This window comes from Lissotriton vulgaris, chromosome 11 (genome assembly GCF_964263255.1).
Source record: "Lissotriton vulgaris chromosome 11, aLisVul1.2, whole genome shotgun sequence".
Taxonomy (NCBI): domain Eukaryota; kingdom Metazoa; phylum Chordata; class Amphibia; order Caudata; family Salamandridae; genus Lissotriton; species Lissotriton vulgaris.
Window position 1 is genome coordinate 669,805,209 of NC_141699.1, and position 23,749 is coordinate 669,828,957.

General features: G+C 47.7%; 1 protein-coding gene across 1 annotated transcript in view; it reads right to left on the reverse strand.

Moving 5' to 3' along the window:
* LOC147683315 (uncharacterized) overlaps positions 1–23,749 on the reverse strand; it is a 112,669-nt gene that overhangs the window by 32,754 nt on the left and 56,166 nt on the right. Inside the window, exon 3 of the mRNA XM_086943763.1 lies at positions 5,194–5,373. Coding sequence (XP_086799889.1) covers positions 5,194–5,373 — 180 coding nt within the window. The remainder of the gene's footprint in view (positions 1–5,193; positions 5,374–23,749) is intronic.

Below are 23,749 nucleotides of genomic sequence, written 5' to 3' on the forward strand. Positions count from 1 at the left end.
GATGGCCTACAGGCCGAGTTTTATAAGAAGTTTGCACCTATCCTAGCGGACCGCCTCCTTGAAGTACATAACAAGGCATTTCAAACCTGTGCGCTCCCACCATCCATAAATGAAGCCATGGTGGTTAGGATCCCCAAGGCAGATAGGGACATCCAACTCCCGGGGTCATACAGACCCATCTCCTTATTAAACATCAATATGAAAGTTCTTAGCGGCATCATGGCTACTAGACTGCAACTGCATATGCAATATCAAACCATCAAGCCGGATTCATCCCCAAATGCAGCATCGCCCACAACTTGAGGCGGCTGGCCCATGTGTGGCACTCACCAGTGCCGAATCGGGAAGACTGTGCCCTGGTGCTGTTAGATATCGAACAAGCGTTCAACTCAGTTGGGTGGGTGTATTTATGGGAGGTCCTCGGACAATGGGCGTGGGGACACAATTCTTGAAATGGGTGCAGTTATTATACTCGAAGCCCAGTGCTAGGATAAGAACGGGGAGGTTGTTGTCGCGGGCCTTTCGGCTACAATGTGGCACGAGACAAGGATGCCCATTGTTGCTGCTCCTTTTTGCTACGGTAATGGAACCCCTAGCTGCAGGCCTACAGAAAGAGATGGAGGCCTATGGGATCCCGCTTGGAGAGACTAATCATTTGGTGTCCATGTATGCGGACAACACCTTGATATATGCCCGAAATCCTGCCCGGGCGATACCGACATTGTTGAGCACCCTGGAGAGATTCGGACACGTGTCAGGACTGCAGATTAACTCAGGGAAGTCTAAACTAATCCCAATATGGAGACTATCGTCACTCCCAGATGTGGGTCTGCCAGAGGTGGGGCTCCCATGGGTAAGGACCGCATCACGGTATCTATAGGTTCGACTGGCGGAGATGGCCGAGGACTATTTGGCGCTTAACATTGGGAAAGTAATTGAGGGTTTGCGGGGGGTCCGTTCGCTTTTGGTAAAAGTGGCCACTATCTCTCATGGGGAGGATTGCGTTGACTAAAATGGTGGTCCTGCCAGATGCCTATACACAATGCAGCACTCCCTTTTCAGGATTCCCAACACTTCTTTATCACGTTAGACAGGCTACTGACAGATTTATTATGGGGACCCAAACGCAAGCGGGTCAGACTGGTCACTCTGCAAAGAACCTGGCAGAACGGTGGGTTGGAGGTTTCATGTCTGGAATTGTATTATGCAGCATAACAGTTGCAACATGCAGTACATTGGCTAGACGGTGACGAAAATAGGGAGAAGGCCCTGCTGGCAGGGACCTGTGCAGACAGGGCGCTACTCAAATTATTATTGCTGGGAGCACGGATACCCTTGACGAGCCCCTATATTGTCCGGCGTGTGGTGGAGATATGGGAAATGGTAGTCCGTAGAGTGCTAAGAAGAGCGCCTTATGCCCCTGATATGCCCCTGTGGGTGGTTCGACCCTTTTGCCAGATTTCTGCATCTATGTCTGTGCCCCAATGGCTAGAGGGGGGTGCCTGACCATGGGGGACCTACATGAGAACAAACAGTATGTCATGCGCTAGCAGGTGACGGAAACCTTTGCGCTGGGCTCTGGACAGTTCCTACAATGCGCAAAAATAGCCCAGGTGGCTAGAGAGCTGTGGCCCATGTTCCCTGTAGAACCCCCCCATCTCTAATGTGTTGCAGACTCTGATCATGATGGCCAAGGGCCGTAGATTAATTCCACCCCTATCCCGGGCACTTCGGGATGACAGGGCAGTCAAGGTTCTACCAATCCAGGCAAACTGGCAGGTACTGAAGGGTGACCCCATCACAGAGAGGGACTGGACTAGAATTGACGAAGGGGTCAATCAGGCATGGAGAGCAATGCTGGGAGAGTCGACAAATGAGGGGGCCGATAGTACGACACAAGAGGAGGTCGCGGGGAACGAAAGGAATGATAGCAGGCCAGGTGATAACCAGGAGAAGAGGAAGACACTAGATAGTGCTCCAATGTGGACCACCGGGGGGGGGGGGATACAGTAGAGACATGGGAGGGAGAATATGTTTTAGTTGTGGGTGGAGGATGGGTTGTTGGGACTTTCAATATAGGTTTGCTTTTTGAAATCTAGAAGATATAGGCCAAGATATAAAATCCCATGGGGAAAGAAGTACAGTAAGAGAAGACTCTAGGATGTAGGGTCCAACTCTGTATTAGCTTGTCAAAGCTTGTCCATAAATGTACCTTGCCCACTTAATCCTATGTACACAAATGTTGATGCTTCTAATGATATGGTCCTGAGGCTATGCATATTGGTTTTGTATTGAAACTCAAATGCCAATAAAGATATAAAATAAAAAAATAACAACAACTTAGGGCCAGATGCACGACCATTCTGTTTTGCGGGTTGCAAATTGTGTTTTCTTGCGACTCACAAAATGGAATGTACTAATGTGTCTCAAACACATTTAGGGATTCCCATTGGGGTCACAAATCACCTGCCTCATCAAAATTCATAAGCAGGTTGCAATTTACAACCCATATGGCAAGGGCTATGTTCACAGGGATGGTGGCCTCTGGAGACAGCAGACCACCATGTCTGTGTTTGCTTTTTAAACAAAACAACATTTTCTTTTTTGAAATGCAGCCCATTTTTCATAAAGGAAAATAGTATGTATTTAAAAGAAAAAATGAAAAGTTTTCTTATCATTTTTTAAGGGCAGGCAGTGGTCACGCACAAAAACTTTCACTGATTGTTCACACAGAACGGTGAAGCTTAGAGTAAAACTGTTTCCTTTGTAGTCACTGAATCACTTTTTTTTAGTCTTGATTACATTTTATACATGAAATAGTTCTGTAATAGTACTCAGTTGAAAATATTTTCACTGCCAAACCCAAAGGGGAAGGGGTTCCCTTTGGACCCCTTCCCATTTGCATTTGGCTTACCACCAATTTGAAATTGGTGGTAACTGCAATTGTGTAGTGGCCGCATTTGCGGTCGCAAAATAATCTTATATCCCCCTTCGACTCCCTAATGAAAAGGAACGCCCTTGGCACAACCCTTCCTAATAGCGACTCACAAACCCTATTTTGCGAGTCAGTAATAAGTTACCGACTTGCAAAATAGGGTTTGTACATGCGTCAGCCCTTTTTAGCTATCGCAAACAATCCGATTTTCCGTTAGCAACCACTCAAACAGTACTACATCTGGGCCTAAGTGTGCAAAGAAATATACATATTGACAAACATATCTCCTTTCTGCTCCTCACTGTTTGTTTAAAAAAATATATCGAAAAAAGGAAAAGCCAGTTGTTAGTTTTGTTTCTTTAAACTGCATCGGTAATTATTAGTTATGCAGTAGACATTAAGGGCCTCATTTACTACATAATGACGCAGCACGGCGCCGCAAGCCATTCTGCTGCGCCGGGTTGCGTAATTTTAAAAGCATAGAGATGCGTCGTATTAACAACAACACAACACATCTGTGTGCTTTCCCCTGCACCGGCACACAATTGGCTGCCATGAGCCAGCACAGGCACCCTTGTGTCATTTTGCAAGGGTGTCTGCGTTGCCGGGATACTTGATTTTGTGCAGGAAGGAATATCTTCCTGCATAAAAACAATCACTGATGGCATTTTCCTCTTTCTATGCAGCACGCATAGAAAGAGGACAAAATGAGGAGAAATAAAAGTATTTCTCCTCGTTGCGCAACTCCTACGCCTCTTCTGTAGCGGCGAAGGATTTTGACGCAATCCCAGCTTTGCGAAATGTTGTAAATCTGGGTAAGTGTCAGGTTCCATGGATGTTGCATGGGAGTAATGAGTAAAAGGGGTCCATATTTACCATGAAAAGCACGCGTTTTTTTATTCCTTCTATGTGTGATGCACTCTGCAGCAGGCATAGAAAGAGAAAAATGCCTCAGGGATTTTTTTGTGCAGAAAGGTTTCCCTTCCTTCATAAAAACAATCCTTCTTACAACACAGACACCCTTGCACCATGGAGCAAGGGTGCCTGCGTTGTTGGTAGGAAGCACAATGTGTAGTAACGTTGGGAATAACAGGAAAGCAACGTATATTGTTAATTACGGTGCATTCCTGCCCTTTCCCTATCATGCTGCGCAGCATGGTGACTTGCTGTGCTGTGTGAATTGTTCATAAATATGCCCTTGAGACTTCACAACTCATTCTTTATTACAGGTGACTAGAGACATCACAAGTGGCCTGTAAGAAGAAAATTAGAGGTATGCCTTTATACAAGGATGGGAGGCTCCCATGGAGTATAATATATTTTAAAATCCTAAACATTTCATCTGTTTTACCAGCGACACTAATCCCAATGTACGTGCTTTCTCACTCAGTGCCACTGGGTTATAGGCAAGAGAGAGGTATTTAAATTTCTGACTATCCCCTGGCCCCTAGATCAGTGTTTCCTAACCTGTGGTCCAGGACCTCCTGGGGGAGGGCCACAAAGCCTACTCAGAGGGTCCGTGTATGCTTAGAACATTTAATAATATTAACAGATTAATACATTGTGTATAAATAAAGACGCAAAATGTACAACTGAAAATGTTAAAATGTTCTGTAAATGCAAAGAATTTGAAATTGGAGGCTAAAAAATAAGTTACTGTACTCAGATAGATATGTGGGAGTAGTGGCAGTGCTTTAAACAGAAAATCATATGAATGATGAGTTGCCTCAATTGAATTTAGAAAAGAGCCAACCTTTCTATTATAATTTTTTTATATATATTTGCGAATTACATTAAATATTGTATCATTTGTTTGATGAATACTTGTTTCTGTAAACTGTGTATTGTTTTGTGATTCAAATCATCGAAAACGCTTAGGCCGGATCCCAGATTCCAATAATGATTCAGTTGCGGTCCCCAGTTTCAAGTAATGAATAAGTGGGGGTTTACAGAAGTCAGAAGGTAGAGAACCACTGCCCTAAGCTATGTAACAATAACACAACCATTATAGGATAAACAGGAGATGTGCAACAGCCTTAAGTATCTGTGACTAGGCACACATACTTCACACATCCTTTTAAAACATTAATCCTCTAAGAAGATATAATTACCTATATATCATTGAAGACAAACATAGGACGACCATCTACATGACTTATTTATTTTCCAGTGGTGCTGGCGGCCTTGGGCACAGTGTAAGTTGGGAGGCCTTAGATTTTGTGGGACATTGCTTGGCCCTGAGCATAACAAACACTCACCTCTTTATACTGACAACACTGTTTGGCTGCCATTGTAGCCAATTTTTCTTCAAAGTCTTGGAGTCTCTTAAGTCCCTCCTCAATGTTCATCGCAGCATTCTGGATAAGGTAAAGTTTCAGTTCCTTCCCACAACATGCGCCATCTTCATTCAGAGCTGGGCAATAAAAATTGGTTTTACCCTAAAATCAGAAAAGATAACATGTTGCCATTTATTTACAAAGCCACTCTGAGACATAGATCTTGACGTATAAAATGTCACATGAATGTACAAACACATGTTCAATATGAAAATTATGGAAATGTTGCTGTTAAATAGTTCATTAGCAATACAAATATGTAAAGCCAAGTCTGCCTAAAGCACATGTAGACTGACCAGTGCAGGAAAAGTAGAGGGTAACATTCCAAGAACCATCAAATGCAGCCTTTGAGAAAATAAGCACATAAGTCTTAAGTGGTAACATGCCAACAGAGTAGCATGAAGGTTCTACACCCAACATGAGAGTGATATAAATGGGCGGAGCAGTATCTCTTAGTGATAGAGAGTGACACCCCAACAACTGTCACAGCTTCTCAATTACTCACTTGAAGTACCACTTACCCTCAAACATTTAATTAAGGCTGTGGATTTCCCACTCCTTAAGAAGCCTATCTTTCACCCCATTGGACCTGTGAGCAAAAACCTAGTTCTAAAAATATCTAAATCCTTTAAAGTCCTTGAACAAGTGGTCACCTCACTACTCAAGACATATATGCAGCATAACGATTTGGTCCATTCCCCATAGGTGACAATGAAGAGTGGCAGGGCGCCAAACCATTACTTTTTGCTCCAATGGCAGAAATTCTGTAGGTTATAAATACCAGCATTGTTTTGAATCAGTTGTATCTCTCTGTAGTATTTAAGACTTGTTGTGAACGTATCTAGGACCCTAATTAAATATTCCCGATTTATGCCCTTATGTGGTGATAACAAATCATATCCTTATAAAGGCATAAGAATCATATCCATATTTAGTAATAGCCTATGCAGTCCAAATACGGCAAGGCTACTTCCTTAGACTCCTAGAAAGTACAACAAGTTCTTTAAACAAACCAAACCTCCAGCAACCCGGGAATTCCCCCTGCTTTTGTTTTGATTTGTCCTAGAACTCCTGCGAGTCCTGAAAGAACTGCCAGTTCTTAGTGACAGTTCTTATTGACGTCTTATGTCCAACCTTACGTCAAACACGGCACCTTCCAGGTATAAATATACCAGCATTTGCCTTAAGCAACACACTGTGGTTTGGAGCAGAGTGGCTATCTACTTACCCGAAGCCCAGATGATGCGAGTGCCGAAGGAAGCCGTCCCTCCCATTTGACGCACGAGAAAGACGCTGTCTTTTCTCCTGCCGAGAAAATCCAGCTCCAGTGTTTCCAGTCACCCTTGCGGGTCACTGGGAGATCGAGTCCTTAGAACGAGATACAAGACCTGCTTCATTATAAAACCAAGGTACGGAGCTGATTAGACCCTTAGAGAATTCTTGATTCAGATTCTTGGCAAAGCTAACTTAACTTAAACTGCAACTCCCTTACCCCTTCCCACGTACTAGGCTTAGGTTAGGTACACGGGGGCGTATCATAGAAGCACCAGTTGAGTACGTTTAGTCAACTTTTATCATTGTATATAATTGTATATATTTTATCCGTTTTAAGTATCATATGGCTCCGAAACCATATCAATGCTTTTACAGTATTATTTCATAATACTCATTTTACTGTACGCACTTTACTTTATGACAAGTATTGCAATTGTGGCAATTCACTTCTCTTGCATGAGAAAGAAGACTGCTCAATAAATAACACCTTTTATTGAAAACGCCCGTCCCTCTATTTTCTCTGCACTCTGGTGAAACTAAGAATGCATGATTGACTGAGTGAAATAGCTATCTATTGTTTTCACACGACTCTGGAGATATACTCCTTATTCTGGAGGGAGCAAAGTTGTCATGTTTATGCGGTTGTCAGAAGCTAATCCCTTCTTGTCTTATCAGGGAAGTTAACTCCTCCCTGTTCATTCGAGAAAGTTTCTAGTGACCTCTGAGCTAGCTGGCATACCTAATTAGGTCTAATATATTCAGTAGATACCTAGTCGACCTCAGTCCTACGTCTAAACTGCCGTTTATGTTATTCCAATGCGCAGAGCCTATTGGGAATATAGGAACTACACTACACACTCACAATCATGCTACCCCAATTCAAGTGGCTCCGCAGGAGGCTTCTCACCAGGTCATTGGAAACATTCTGCTCTTGCTCTATCTTTTCAAGCTCTTGTCCTCTGACTTCTAGGGTGAACTCTGATCTTTTTAAAGCATATTCTCAGCTTCTTGCCTCTCTCTTTTTCTGCTATGGACCATGATATTCAAAATTATACAAACTGAACTGTCAGACTAGGCAAGAATTCCCCTCTCAGTTCCAAATTAATGATGCGATTATCTCATTGCTGTGCATCACTGGATGAATGTTTCCATTCTTATGCTGCACGGCAAACATTTATGTACTGATCTGCAGAGGTGAAAAATTGCTCTGGGGCCTCCAAACTCTGACCTGTGGTTTCAGGGTCCCATTATAGCCCTGTGGCAATAGTATAACAACTAGGAGTCCTCTTTGATATGCTGTCAGACAACATTCAAAATATGGTTTTAGCGACATCACATTTTCACCAACAGTGGTTTTAACACCGTTTTCAATCATAAGATAGGAAGATCATATACAGTTATAATGAATATCTACCACTACAAAATGCTAACTTGATTGCAGTGGTCAAAGTGGAGTAAAAAAAGTAGGGGAACTGTGGGTGGAGAATTAGGGGGCGGGAATAACCGAAGATTGGATCAGTGGGTGGAGTCAGGGTGTGGCTAGAATTAGCAAACCATACCAATTTTTTGTACCTTTAGCATTTCACTGACCAGTTACAGCTTATAACGTTATTTAATTCAAACAAAGGATAAACATGTGTATTTGAGGTTTAATTCAGGAAAAATCAAACACTCATAGGGAATACAGGTTTATGTAAAGTGTGCAAAATATAAGCAGGAACAACATGTTACCTTAATGCTTTTATTCCTATTGTTCAGAAATCCATGAGTATTTTTTGTCTCAAACATTGAGGGCAGAAATACAGGGCTCCACCTGTGCACATGGACCCAGTAATATGCAAATCAGTCTTGATCCTACACCCAATGGGAACATTCCAGCCCGAACTGCCAAGCCAGGTCCTCCCTGGACAGGAAACAAGAATCCTAGGACCGGTTTCGGGTTTTCAGCCCTCATCAGCCAGGATAGCTTGATTTCAGTGGCATGGAGAGCACAGGACCCACGTCTGGGCATACCCGTCAATCAAAAAGAACAACTGATGGGCAGAATGCAGAACAATGTCATACATTTACCCCCAGTACAGAGATCTGGGCCTAAATCCATTGTTTTTTTTGCTCACCATGCCATTCCAGTTTGGAACCAGCCATTTGCAAATCAGTCTTGATCCTGCCCCCAATGGGAACAGTCCAGGCCGAACTGCCAGGCCAGGTCGTCCCTGGACTGGAAATAAGCATCCTAGGACTCGTTTCGGGTTTTCAGCCCTCATCAGCCAGGATAGCTTGATTCCAGTGGCATGGAGAGCACAGGACCCACATCTGGGCCTACCCATCCCACTCGGGGTGACAAAAGCAAAAAGAACAACTGATGGACAGAATGCAAAACAATGTCATACATTCACCCAAGTACAAAGATCTGGGCCTAAATCCCTAGTTTTTTTGTTCACCGCTCCTGTCCGTTCACTGCTCCTGAGAAACCAAACGCTATAGTAGGGCTAGAGGGATGTTTAAAGACCCAGCCTAAGTAATATCCCCCGTTAGAACTAAACTTGTAAACACCAAACTTAGGGGTCTGAATCAGAATCCAATAGTGATTCTCTAATGCTGTACCCATGCCAACTAGTGTGCGTAGGAACCAAAAATTATAGGTAGAAATGACAAACCATATCACCAAAATGTGAGACACCGGTAACCGTGAGTCACCCCTGGTTGAGGATTCCCATCAAAGTCTTGTATGGATCAATATTCTCATCTGGTAATCCTTATCGGGTATTGTGTCTCTTGATCATTGAGACCACTTGCATACCCTGATAGCCGGTTCGGGGTAGCGACCCACAATCACTCGGATATACCACATGATGTTGACATGATGGGAATGTGCAGTGCAAAAATGATATATGTGGTGATTAAAAAGGGATAGGGAACTTAACAAAAACCTATTTTAATGAACGTTAGCCCCTTCCTGTTTAAAAACAAGAACAGTTTAGCATAATCATCGCAGTACACACAAATAGCTGCGGAGAGACCAACATTTTTCAGCCTCAGGGGGAGATTCCCCAGCCTTTCGTCAGGGTCTCTGTTCTCTACCAATGCTACTGCTTTTGAGTGATGAATAAAGTGTGAAAAACTTTATGAAAAAACACACAAGTGAAGTATAACAGTAAAGGATATAATGTTCCTTCGTCTGTGCGAACTCCTCTTCGGCACCTGGTGTCTTAGTATTGTCTGTGGGGGACAAACGTACAAGTGAATCACATTCAGCTACCCTGGTCTGTACAGGGAGATACACCATTTCAAGAATATTTACAACTTCTTTACTCACCCAGTGTGTCCGGGGAGTGGACCTCACCTCTTCCTGGACCTGGCTCAGGATATGTGAGACCCCGCTCTACAAGGACAGAAACAGACTTCGTGATTACAGTGAACAGAGGGATCAAGGGTTGATCTGCTCTGACAATACACCATCTACGAGGTCATAAGGTCTTCTGAGCGTAGAGTTAACTGACATATACCCACTAGTTCCTACTTCAAAACTCCCTATCCGTTATATCGTTAGCTATAAGCTACAAATGTAGCTATATTTGTTATGATTAGTCTGGAATCGGACGACAAGAAGCAAGCTGGAGAACAGCCTTGCTCTAGACAATGTGGATAGACTTAGGAGCTGCAATCCTACCTGTCCGTCGTTGTCTCGAACTGTGACTGAGTCAGGGGGAGGCAACGGGCTATCATCGTCACTCATACTTCAATGGTCTGGTCTGCAAACTCACAGCCAATCAGAACCTCCGGAGGAGGAGTTATGCCGAAAGGCTATGGTGAATAACCTTGTCATTCACATTGTCACTCATCAAACACTGATGTCAGGGATTGTGCTCATGGCTAAAGAAGTCAAGTTATGTACTTGCATGCTCCCGATGTTAGCGTGGGCATTACTCTAGCTCGTAGTTTCGCGGAGCTATCGTGCTTGGAACTACAAAGTGATGCGGTGCATGGAGCTTATGTAGTTTATTGGATCGACCTCCGCTAGGAATAACGATGCTATTCGCTCACATGTTAGGAACTACATAATGACAACGCCCGCTCAGTGTGTGTAGTTCAGATGACGCCAAACCGCTGTGGGGCATTTTCGCGGGAAAAAGTGGAGAACTACAGAATGACGTGATGTAGCTTTACGTCGGTAGTTCATGTAGAGAGCAGTCACCACGTAAATGCTTTAGCACAAACAATCCTACCCAAATGAAAGACGCCCTTCTAATATGTTTAAGATAGACTGAACCAAGGTATGTCATCATTCAGTCCTTGTCTATCTGTGCCCAGTTTAAATACCCACTTTTGTTCTTTACGGAACAGAAAGTTGGACACATCGCTCACGTGTGGCGGAATGAACGGCTTTTCCAGGACATGCCACTTGAAATCTGTTTCTCCATGGTTGTGTGTTATGAAGTGTTTGGTGAGTTTTGAAATGTCCTTCTTGCACCGAAACGTGCAATGTCCACACAGTGGCAAAGACAAAATTGAGTTCCCGCTTTTTGCCTTTAAACGTTCCAGAAACCTCAGGGACCGTCTGGTACACACTCGTCCCAAAGGTACACCTAGGAGAGAGGTAGGCACTCTTTGGAACCTACCCCCCGTGCTGGGTCACCACCCTTGTGGTGGTTGCTCTGTTTGTCCGTTGACATCAAAAATCACCAGTGTGGACATTGGAACTGATCGACCCTGGGAACTGCGACAGTTTTCGAACTGTAATAGCACCAACCTGATCTACCTCCTCACCTGTACATGCAATGAACACTATGTGGGTATGACCACGAGAAAGGTGCGCGTGAGGATGCAAGAACACAAAAGCACGTTTCGGTGCAAGAAGGACATTTCAAAACTCACCAAACACTTCATAACACACAACCATGGAGAAACAGATTTCAAGTGGCATGTCCTGGAAAAGCCGTTCATTCCGCCACACGTGAGCGATGTGTCCAACTTTCTGTTCCGTAAAGAACAAAAGTGGGTATTTAAACTGGGCACAGATAGACAAGGACTGAATGATGACATACCTTGGTTCAGTCTATCTTAAACGTATTAGAAGGGCGTCTTTCATTTGGGTAGGATTGTTTGTGGTAAAGCATTTACGTGGTGACTGCTCTCTACATGAACTACCGACGTAAAGCTACATCACGTCATTCTGTAGTTCTCCACTTTTTCCCGCGAAAACGCCCCACAGCGGTTTGGCGTCATCTGAACTACACACACTGAGCGGGCGTTGTCATTATGTAGTTCCTAACATGTGAGCGAATAGCATCGTTACTCCTAGCGGAGGTCGATCCAATAAACTACATAAGCTCCATGCACCGCATCACTTTGTAGTTCCAAGCACGATAGCTCCGCGAAACTACGAGCGAGAGTAATGCCCACGCTAACATCGGGAGCATACAGGTACATAACTTGACTTCTTTAGCCATGAGCACAATCCCTGACATCAGTGTTTGATGAGTGACAATGTGAATGACAAGGTTATTCACCATAGCCTTTCGGCATAACTCCTCCTCCGGAGGTTCTGATTGGCTGTGAGTTTGCAGACCAGACCATTGAAGTATGAGTGACAATGATAGCCCGTTGCCTCCCCCTGACTCAGTCACAGTTCGAGACAACGACGGACAGGTAGGATTGCAGCTCCTAAGTCTATCCACATTGTCTAGAGCAAGGCTGTTCTCCAGCTTGCTTCTTGTCGTCCGATTCCAGACTAATCATAACAAATATAGCTACATTTGTAGCTTATAGCTAACGATATAACGGATAGGGAGTTTTGAAGTAGGAACTAGTGGGTATATGTCAGTTAACTCTACGCTCAGAAGACCTTATGACCTCGTAGACGGTGTATTGTCAGAGCAGATCAACCCTTGATCCCTCTGTTCACTGTAATCACGAAGTCGGTTTCTGTCCTTGTAGAGCGGGGTCTCACATATCCTGAGCCAGGTCCAGGAAGAGGTGAGGTCCACTCCCCGGACACACTGGGTGAGTAAAGAAGTTGTAAATATTCTTGAAATGGTGTATCTCCCTGTACAGACCAGGGTAGCTGAATGTGATTCACTTGTACGTTTGTCCCCCACAGACAATACTAAGACACCAGGTGCCGAAGAGGAGCTCGCACAGACGAAGGAACATTATATCCTTTACTGTTATACTTCACTTGTGTGTTTTTTCATAAAGTTTTTCACACTTTATTCATCACTCAAAAGCAGTAGCATTGGTAGAGAACAGAGACCCTGACGAAAGCCTGGGGAATCTCCCCCTGAGGCTGAAACATGTTGGTCTCTCCGCAGCTATTTGTGTGTACTGCGATGATTATGCTAAACTGTTCTTGTTTTTAAACAGGAAGGGGCTAACATTCATTAAAATAGGTTTTTGTTAAGTTCCCTATCCCTTTTTAATCACCACATATATCATTTTTGCACTGCACATTCCCATCATGTCAACATCATGTGGTATATCCGAGTGATTGTGGGTCGCTACCCCGAACCGGCTATCAGGGTATGCAAGTGGTCTCAATGATCAAGAGACACAAAACCCGATAAGGATTACCAGATGAGAATATTGATCCATACAAGACTTTGATGGGAATCCTCAACCAGGGGTGACTCACGGTTACCGGTGTCTCACATTTTGGTGATATGGTTTGTCATTTCTACCTATAATTTTTGGTTCCTACGCACACTAGTTGGCATAGGTACAGCATTAGAGAATCACTATTGGATTCTGATTCAGACCCCTAAGTTTGGTGTTTACACGTTCACTGCTCCTGTCCGTTCGCCGCTCCAGTCCGGTCACCGCTCCTGCCCGGTCACCGCTCCTGCTTCTGCTCAATCGTCTCTCCTGCCTCGTCACCTCTCTTGCCCCGTCTCCTCTCCTGCCTCGTCACTTCTCCTGTCCCCCCACTTCTCCTGCCCGTCACTTCTCCTGCTCCGACAATTCTGCCTCGTTCACTGCTCCTGCCCCATCACTTCTCCTGCTTTGTCACTTCTCCTGCCTCGCCGTCACCTCTCCTACCCAGTCACCTCTCCAGCCCGTCACCTCTCCTGCATGTCACGTCACCTGCCCGTCACTTCTCCTGCACGGTCGCTTCTCCTGCCCATCACTTCTCCTGCCCGGTCACTTTTCCTGCTCGGTCACCTCTCCTGCCCGGTCACCTCTCCTGCCCTGTCGCCTCTCCTGCCAAGTCACTTCTCCTGCCCCGTCACCTCTCCTGCACGTCATGTCACCTGCCCATCACTTCTCCTGCCCGTCATTTCTCCTGCCCAGTCACTTCTCCTGCCCCGTCACTTCTCCTGCCCCGTTCACAGCTCCTGCCCCGTTCACTGCTCCTGCCCCGTTCACTGCTCCTGCCCCGTTCACTGCTCCTGCCCCGTCCTCTGCTCCTGCCCCGTCCACTGCTCCTGCCCTGTTCACTGCTCCTGCCCCGTTCACTGCTCCTGCCCCATTCACTGCTCATGTCCTTTCACAGCTCTCTCCCGGTTACCGCTCCTTCTCATGCCTAATCACCACTCCTGCCCCATCACTTCTCCTGCCCGGTCACCTCTCCTGCCCCGTCACCTCTCCTGCCCAGTCACCTCTCCTGCCCCATCACTTCTCCTGCCCCGTCACCACTCCTGCCCGGTCACCACTCCTGCCCAGTCACCTCTCCTGCCCAGTCACCTCTCCTACCCAGTCACCTCTCCTTTCCTGTTGCCTCTCCTACCAGGTCACCACTCCTGCCCGGTCACCAGTCCTGCCCAGTCACCACTCCTGCCTGGTCATCACTCCTGCCCGGTCACCACTCCTGCCCAGTCACCTCTCCTGTCCAGTCACCTCTCCTTTCCTGTTGCCTCTCCTGCCCCGTCACTGCTCCTGCCCGGTCACTGCCCCTGCCCCGTCACTGCCCCATCACTTTTCCTACCCCGTCACTTTTCCTGCTCCATCCCCGCTCCTGTCCGTTCACTGCTCCTGCCTGTTCACTGCTCCTGCCCGTTCACTGCTCCTGTCACATCACTTCTCCTGTCCCATCACTTCTCCTGCCCCGTTCACTGCTCCTATCCTTTCACTGCTCCTGCCCGGTTACCGCTCCTGCTCATACCTAATCACCGCTCCTGCCCCATCACTTCTCCTGCTTTTTCACTTCTCCTGCCCCGCCTTCACCTCTCCTGCCCAGTCACCTCTCCTGCCCGGTCACCTCTCCTGCCCGGTCACTTCTCCTGCCCGGTCACTTCTCCTGCCCAGTCGCCTCTCCTGCCCCATCACTTCTCCTTCCTTGTCACTTCAGCTGCCCTGTCACCTCTCCTGCCCCATCACCTCTCCTACCCTGTCACCTCTCCTGCCCCGTCATCTCTCCAGCCCCTTCACTTCTCCTGCCCGGTGACCACTCCTGTCCAGTCACCTCTCCTGCCCAGTCACCTCTCGCTGCCCAGTCACCACTCCTTTCCTATTGCCACTCCTGCCACTGCCCCATCACTTTTCCTGCCCCATCACCGCTCCTGCCCGTTCACTGCTCCTGCCCGTTCACTGCTCCTGCCCGGTGAGCACTCCTGCCCGATCACCGCTCCTGCCCATCACTTTTCCTGTCCCATCAATTCTCCTGCCCCGTTCACTGCTCCTATCCGTTCACTGCCGCTATCCGTTCACTTCTCCTGCCTGGTTACAGCTCCTGCTCATGACTAATCACCGCTCCTGCGCCGTCACTTTTCCTGCCCCTTCACTTCTCCTGCCCGTCACCTCTCCTTTCCCGTTGCCTCTCCTTTCCCGTTACCTCTCCTATCCCATCACTGCTCCTGCCCCGTCACTGCTCCTGCCCTGTCACTTCTCCTGCCCAGTCACTCCTCCGATCCGTCACCGCTCCTGCCCCATCACTTCTCCTGCCCGTTACTTCTCCTGCCCCGTCACCTCTCCTGCCCCATCACTTCTCCTGCCCCGTAACTTCTCCTGCCCCGTCACTTCTCCTGCCATGTCACTTCTCCTGCCCGTCACTTCTCCTGCCCGGTACCTCTCCTGCCCGGTCACTTCTCCTGCCTGGTCACTTCTCCTGCCCCGTCACTTCTCCTGCCCCGTCACTTCTCCTGCCCGTTACTTCTCCTGCCCGGTCAACTCTCTTGCCCCATCACCTCTCCTTTCCTGTCGCCTCTTCTGTCCCGTCACTGCTCCTGCCCAGTTCACTCTCTGTACAACATTGACAAATTACACAAGGTGGCAAGTTCCCCCTCAATACTCTGTTTGGGAATCTCCTCTGTAATCACTAACTCTGATCTCACTGGCACATGATATGCTAAAGTCAGAGAGGGCGGGCGCATTGTCATTCCAAAGGGGATAATCGGCCTCAATCGGAATGACAATGGGCCTGCCCACAGTCTGTGAGAGCTCAGGGAGGGGCTGCTACAGCCTCTGGAATTCAACAGAGAAGTGTGAGCCGCCCCTGGGCCACCACACAAGCTGAATGAAAAAGTTATTGTTTTAAAGTAGAACTATTCTTGCCGTCCCGGGATGCTTTTTTGAAAGAAAGAAGTAGGGGAACGGACTGAAATATTATAAGTAGGGGCACGTCGTGCACTTCCGATCCGCCCACTTCTACCACTGGATTGCCTCCTTTAGTGTGTTAATATTCTCACCACACAATAAAAGCTTAACATTTGATAGAAACTCTCCACACGGCAGGACACAAATTTGGGGTAGAATCCAGCCTCTTTCAAGATAAGGGACTTATCAGTAAAAACATGGACACGCGTTTATTGGCTACACAAGCTCCACCAGTAACCGAAGTTTAAGAGTGATCTTAGACACTAATGATTGGCGGCATTGCTCTCCCAGGCGCAGCAGTGGTTGCTCACTTTGATCTGTGATGTCCCTGTTTTCAAAGTATGAACTTTACCTGTGCCTATGCGTCCTGATTGTTTGCCTCAGACAACTTTATTCCTCATAAGTCTAAATCATGTTTTCCAATGGTATAGCAATATTATTCTTTTTTAATATTAATGTTATCTCATAGACAAATGTCTGAGTTGAACATAGAAGACATAGCCATCTCTCCAAGTTTATACTTTGTATAATCTCCCAACTGAATGGTATTTAGAATACCTTCATTTTTATAGAAGGATGTTCCTATTCTCTCCATGTTATTGCTGATGTCATTTCATTCAGCAGAACAGTCCATGTCACTACTGTGTTCCCATCAAGCGGCCTCCTCGCTGCTACAACCATGACACTTCAAAGCCTCTTGCCTACGGTTCCAGTTTAATTGTGTCATTTGTCCCACTTGGGCTTGGCACTGGCATGTACTGTCTGAAAAATAATCGGCCAGAACGATGCAGGATGTATCTGGAAGTGGGCCTTAAGACCTTTGAACTCCTAGGCTGCCAAATCGCTCAAAGCAACATTAACCCGTTCCATGCTCATGACGAGCTCAGCTCGTCATGAGGCACACTGGAGCTGTGCTCATGACAAGGTGAGCTCGTCATGAAATAATGCCTTTCAAGCTTTTCCAGCACAGGAGGGGAAAAGCCATAGCAGCCAAAGTGTTAATGTAGGCAGCAATGGTAATCAATGTTTTCTCCACCTGGTCTGCTCCACTCCATACCAGGATATGAAGCTTCCTTTTATTCTAGCAGGGTTCACATCAGCAGGCCTTCTTCTGTAGTTCTAAATGTGGATCTTGGGTGTGAAAAAATGTAGGAGAAAAAATATCGTGTGGACAAAATATTGTGCCAAGAATATCGAGAACAAAAATAATATGAAGGTAAGTTTCTGTAGGTAAGCAATGTTTCACTATATATAACTCCACATACATGTACCTTGACAATATATATATATATCTTCAAGGTACGCAGATGTGGAGTTAGGATTTGTAAATCTATACTTACCTATTTGCACTTTCCTTTTTGAATTTTGGTCCTCGATATTTTTGACACAATATTCTGTCCATATGATATTTGTGTTTCCTATATTCTGTCAGTGATGCGGTTCTTGGCCTTGAGGTAAACGATATGTTCATGTAACATATCACTCTGGGCTAGTAAAGAGATATCCTTATTGAGGTCTTGACGAATTACAGTTTACTAGCTCAAGGGAGCCAAAATTCGTCATCCTTCAACAGCAAAGGCTGAAAGCACAATCAAAATGATAGGTACCTTCAAATTGTAAATATTCCTCCAATCCAACCTGTCTTTTTCTACAGGACATTCCTTTATCTTCCAGGGGTTTTTGAAGTGCAGGGAGAGGTGCTTGGCATCAAATGGCTAACTGAATGTAGAATGGTGTTATATCGATACTAGTAGTTTGCCTTACCAAGTGAGTTTTAACATGACAGAATGCCTATCGCACAGTGAGGCAGCATGTTTCTATGCGCCATGCTCGGTGCATAACTGGGTGTCCTCACAGCCTACACTGGACTTGTGTTTCCCTCATTGCAGTCACCTAGAGGGGTGCTTCATGACATGTGTGAAGCATCAGCAACAGTAGGCAATGGTTAGGCACAGTCCTTCACTGAAGATATGATATCAAACTTGAGATTCTTCTTTTGCATGCCTTGTTGACAGCAAGGCTCAGGTAACTAACATTTGATGCTGGTCCCATGCAACCACCTATGGTTTTTGATGCAAAACTCAATCTACTAACAATAGGAGACACAGCTTTGCACCGAAAAATGTTTCCACTTGAAAGCAAGCGTTAAAAAGGAGAAATGCATCATGGCGGCAGCTTAGAGGAACAGCTCCGGGGTAAAGGCGGCCTCTCACGTAAATCTGCATAACTATCCGACATCCTGAAACCTTGGACGAGAGGACCCAGGGCCGTGGACCGGGCGGCACCAACCGGTAATAATCCGGAGAGCGACTGAGTCCGGAAAAGGGCATACCGTTCAACACCAGGGTACGGCCTCTGCAACAGCGTGAAGCACCGCCCCAAAGTGACCTCGGCTGGCCGGGCGGAAGTGCAGGAGAGCCGGGGAAGGGCCACCGGAAGCCCGCCTTGCACCGCAACGCGGAGCACAACGTGGCGGAATAGAAAGGGCATTGCGGGACACCCTCGGCTCCGACGACCTGCTGTGCGCCCTACATATCGCGGGAATCTACATCGGAGGCGGGGGAAACGGCGCGATCTAGGAAGAACTGCCTGCCGCCCACAGGTAAGCTACCATCCAGTGTGGGGTGACCTGTCACGTTCAAGGGCGCTGCTATTGGTGTGGGATACTGGCAATTCCCCAATTAAAATCTCGGCATATTCATTACACAGGCCAGGCTCACAGACAGAGATGAGGCATATCGGGACTCGTTTACACACCGCCCAGATTGAAGATTAGCAAGGCGTGATCAGTGGTCTGGAGGCCACGCTGACACAATTGGGCGGTGGTGTGTACCCCATACTGTACCCCGAAAAAGCGAACAGAGGAACCTTTCATAGTGGCACAACCGATTGCTCGGCAGCTGGATTGACTGAGCCGGGGGAAAAAAAACACGAGTGCTTGGAGACATACAACCGGGATGCCCTGTGACCGGGGGTGCTGAGGGAAAATGAATAGTGGGAATACTGACAGCGAGGGCGTCACAACACGTGGAGAAGACGCTACTCTCCCAAATCAAAGCCCGGCATTAAGGAACAAAGCAGCAAGCTGCTGGCAGCTGGCCTGAGTGGCAGGAACAGGCGTTGAGGGGTGTATAATCTGGTACACATCGCCCAACACGTCCTACATACCCGCCAATCACCGGAAGCTCGACACAAAACAGGGATTGAAGGACTCGGAGGCCGTAGAAAACGCCCAGGGCCCGGTAAAGGTTGTTAACCCTAGAGGTCAACCTGAAAAACCCAGTGGAGGTGGGGCGCGGACGGACGGAACCATGGCTGGCAGAGGCACGAAACACAACTCGATGCAAGCCAAGCTTGACAAATTTGCATATGACAAACACAATCCCCCCCACACGGAGCCTCGCACATCCACGGGGAAGTCACCGGAAGGTGAAGGGTCCAAGAAGATAACGCTTGCGGACGTGATGCGAGCACTGGGGCAGGTCCAAGCCACGGTGGGGTCAACGGCAACGGAGGTCACCCTATTGTGAGCAGACTTCCACAAAATGAGTGGGAAGGTGAAATAGGTCGAGGTGGTCACGAAATCCTTGGTAGAAGATGTTTCAGAACTACAGAAAGCAGTGGAGAGAATGGAGGCCGAGAATAGATCACTCAAGGAGAAGCTGGATGATCAGGAGGGGCGCTCAAGAAGAAACAACGTACGAATTCTTGGGGTTCCGGAATCGGAGGGTACGCTCGCAATGGACCTCTACGTAGAAGAGCTAATCAAAACGAAACTACAGCCTAAGGGGCTTTCACACTTCTTCTCAGTGGAACGGGCGCACAGAGTCCCCGGTGGGAAGCCGAAACCGGGGGCCCCCCCGAGACCAATTCTGGCAAGACTGTTTAACTTTCGGGACCGAGACACCATTTTGCAGGCAGCGAGGGTATCACCATCAATCCAGGTCCAGAACTCGGAGGTGGCCTTCTTCCTGGACTACACAGCTGAGGTTTCTCGCCGGAGGAGGACTTTTCTAGAGGTCAAAAAGGGTTTGCGGGCAAAAGAAATATCCTACTCAATGCTTTTCCCGGCTCGCCTCAGAGTGGCTGCGGACAACAAGGTCTGGTTCTTTGACACGCCGGAGGCGGCACGCGACTGGCTAGAGGGTTGGCGACAGGCGGGGCAGCCCCGCCACACACACGGGCCCAACCGGGGTCACCGGGAAGGCAGCCAAACAGGATCACGGACATCGGGCAGAGATGGAACGGCCCAGTCATCTCCGCGACAACACGGTGGAGCAGAAGGGGGGGTGGAATCCTGATTACCTGGTGCGGACCTGAGCGCTGATGGACCAGAACTTTGACGGTTGGTTGCGCTTGGGCACTGGCTTGGGGGTCTCCGAAGAGGGCAGAGAGGCCGCCGGCTCCGGGGGACACTCTACCCCAGCAAGCAAGTACATTGTTCATGGGAGGGGTGAAGCACTTGGCTAAGTTGGGGGGGCGGGCGGTTGTATGACCGTCGAGCAGGGAGGCAGGGAGGTGGGAGGCAGGGGGGGGCAGGTTTGTTGTTCTTGCAGTTCTACAAGTAAAGGCACAACACAGTACGAGGCACGCACACTGCTCAGGTTTCTAGGACGGACAACACACTCCGGCTATGGGAGGTGTCTGGCACAAATATGGCTACAAGAATAAATATGTACGACTCACAATCTATTACATCTGAGGGGGGGACGTTGAGGGCACAGATCGCACCTCTCCGAATTATGACATGGAATGTGCGAGGACTGGGAGACAAGATAAAGCGAGATTTGGTAATACATGCAGTGAAGAGGCAGAGACCAGCCTTAGTACTTCTACAGGAAACGCACCTCACAGGGGGGGCGTCTAAAGCACTAGATAGAAGGGGATACATGATGGCGGTGCACTCGGACTTTACATCAGGTTCTAGGGGTACTGGCATACTAGTTAGGAAGTCATCACCGTTCATCCCACTGAGCACTAAGGTCGATCACCAGGGATGTTTTGCAGCGATTCAGGGACAGTGGGAGGGGAGACTTCTAAACGTCATATCAGTGTACATCCCACCGGCACTCCACTCAGTTACACTACCTGCATTAGGCGACTTTCTCCTAACCCTACCTGAGGGAGATATCGTGCTCGGTGGAGACTTCAACGCGACAGTGGACACTATAGTGGATAGATTCCCGGTAGTGGCCCAAAGATTCCCACTTCCAAAGATTCCTAAACGCCCTGGGATTGGTGGATATATGGAGACACATGCATCCCAACACGAGACAATACACTTACCATTCCACGGTGCACAATAGTTTGTCTAGGATAGATTACTTCCTGGCGCCGGGAAATGGCATGCAAAATGTAGATAGTATTGAAATCCAACCTAGGGGGATATCAGACCACTCCCCAGTTGTGCTGACCCTTTCCACCCAGGAAAGATCACGTAGAAGGATTTTTCCCATACACGCATCATATCTCACGGTTTCCAGGGTTAGAAAGGCACTCAAGAAAAGGACTACACATTATTTTGTTGAAAATACCACTTCGGTGCAGTCTCCAACGATACTATGGGAGGCGTATAAGACGGTTCTGCAGGGCCAGGCTATAGCTTCCATTACGGGCTATAGGTGCAAAAAACTACTAGAACTATCTGAGCTTGAACTAGCACTGCACGATGCGACCGCGGCCCATACGGCAGCCCCGACACCAGAAACATTTCGCACACTACTCCTACGTCAGCAGCAACATAGGGAACACCTACGACATCAAACGGGCCTGGTTGGACAAGAGAGGAGGATGCAATAGGGGGATACAACAAGTGTATGATCAGAAGGGAGACGCACAAACAAGACCTGAAGAGATAGTAGAGGCCCTTGCGGTACATTTTGAAGGCATATATACCCCGGATAGAGCAGTGTCGGCGGACATGGCTCGAGCCTCAATTAGTCACATAGTCACACAGACGCTGGATTCGGAGACAAGTGAGGAACTGGAGGCGGACCTCACGATGGAGGAAATACAAAAAGCCATACACGCGGTGATTTCGGGGAAAGCATTGGGACCAATCGGTATCCCGATTGAATGGTATCAAGCTATGTCGGAACGGCTCAGCTGGCCTTTGTTGGCTATGTACACCGACAGCCTGGATAAGGCTGAGCTTCCGTTGGATCAGTGGACCGCCCCTATCATGGCGATCCCCAAACACGGGAAACCATCGGCGGAATGTACATCATACCGCCCCATATCCCTTCTAAATGCGGAAGTTAAAATATTGGCGAAGCTCCTAGCTAATCGGTTGATCTCTTGCCTCCTGCACCTGATACACCCAGATCAATCGGGCTTTATGCCCCACAGAAACACCGCGCTCAGTTTAAGACGGGTACATGGGGTACTGGCTAGGGCACAATCGCACATGGAGCCAGCGGTAATATTGGCTCTTGATGCGAAAATGGCCTTTGATATGGTGGAATGGCAGTACCTTTTCGAGGTCCTGTCACACATGGGGTTTGGCCCTAAATTCATTGCTTGGGTTCGGTTGTTATACACTAATTCCATAGCACAGGTTGTGGCGAATGGCCATATTTCCCATAAGTTCCCGTTAGCACGAGGTACCAGGCAGGGATGCCACCTATCACCGTTGCTCTTCGCAATAGCGTTGGAACCCCTGGCAACACTAATACGCTCGACCCCGATGTTGAAAGGGATTACCTGGGCAGAGGGATGGGAGGATCGGCTCTCGCTCTATGCGGATGACATGCTCGTATATCTCACGGTTCCGAATCGTAGCATACCGGCACTGCTGGCACTGTGTGACGAACAGGAGAAAACATCTGGATACACCCTGAACTGGGCAAAGTCCGAGATGTATGTCCTGCAGGGACCGGCCCCGATTCTTGACAATGACTGTCCCTTAAGAATAGCGGGGTCTTCCTTTAAGTATTTGGGCATCCATGTCACCAAAGACCCAATGGAATTTTATGACAAAAATCTGAAACCACCACTAGAAAGGTTAAAACAAGACGTAAAATATTGGGCGACACTACCGTTGACGCTACTGGGCAGAGCAGCGCTCTACAAAATGAAGTTGCTGCCACGATTTGTATATGTACTGGATAACACACCATACCCGGTACTGCCCGGATATTTCAGGCGAGTGTCGGCGCTTGTATCCGGCATCCTGTGGAGCAATCGCCCGGCGCGTATAGTACAAGCTAACATGAACAGGGGTTGGTACGACGGAGGGATTGCGCTGCTGAATCTGCAGTTACACTACTGGGCGGCTCAGTTGAAGCCCATTAACCAGTGGATACACGCACCCCTGGAAGACCCGGCATACAAGGCTGACAGGGCCCAAATTGGCACCAACAGAATGTTAGCAACCCTTTACGATAAACGCCTCATGCACAACTTGGTGGGACCCACGAAACTCACTACCGCACTGTGGTACACGGCACAAGCTAAATTGGGGTGGAAGGAGAGAATTACTAAACTTACCCCTCTGTGGGATACCAGAGCCCTGGGGAACCTGAGCAGCTGCAACAGCAGTATGAGTTAGGACTGACGGAATCGTTTAGATATTTACAGATTCGGCACGCACTGCTCTCCGCCATTCCGCCCGACTCGGAGGTCCCAGAGGCATCTCCTCTTGAGGACCGCCTCCTTACGGATTATATGCAAGAGC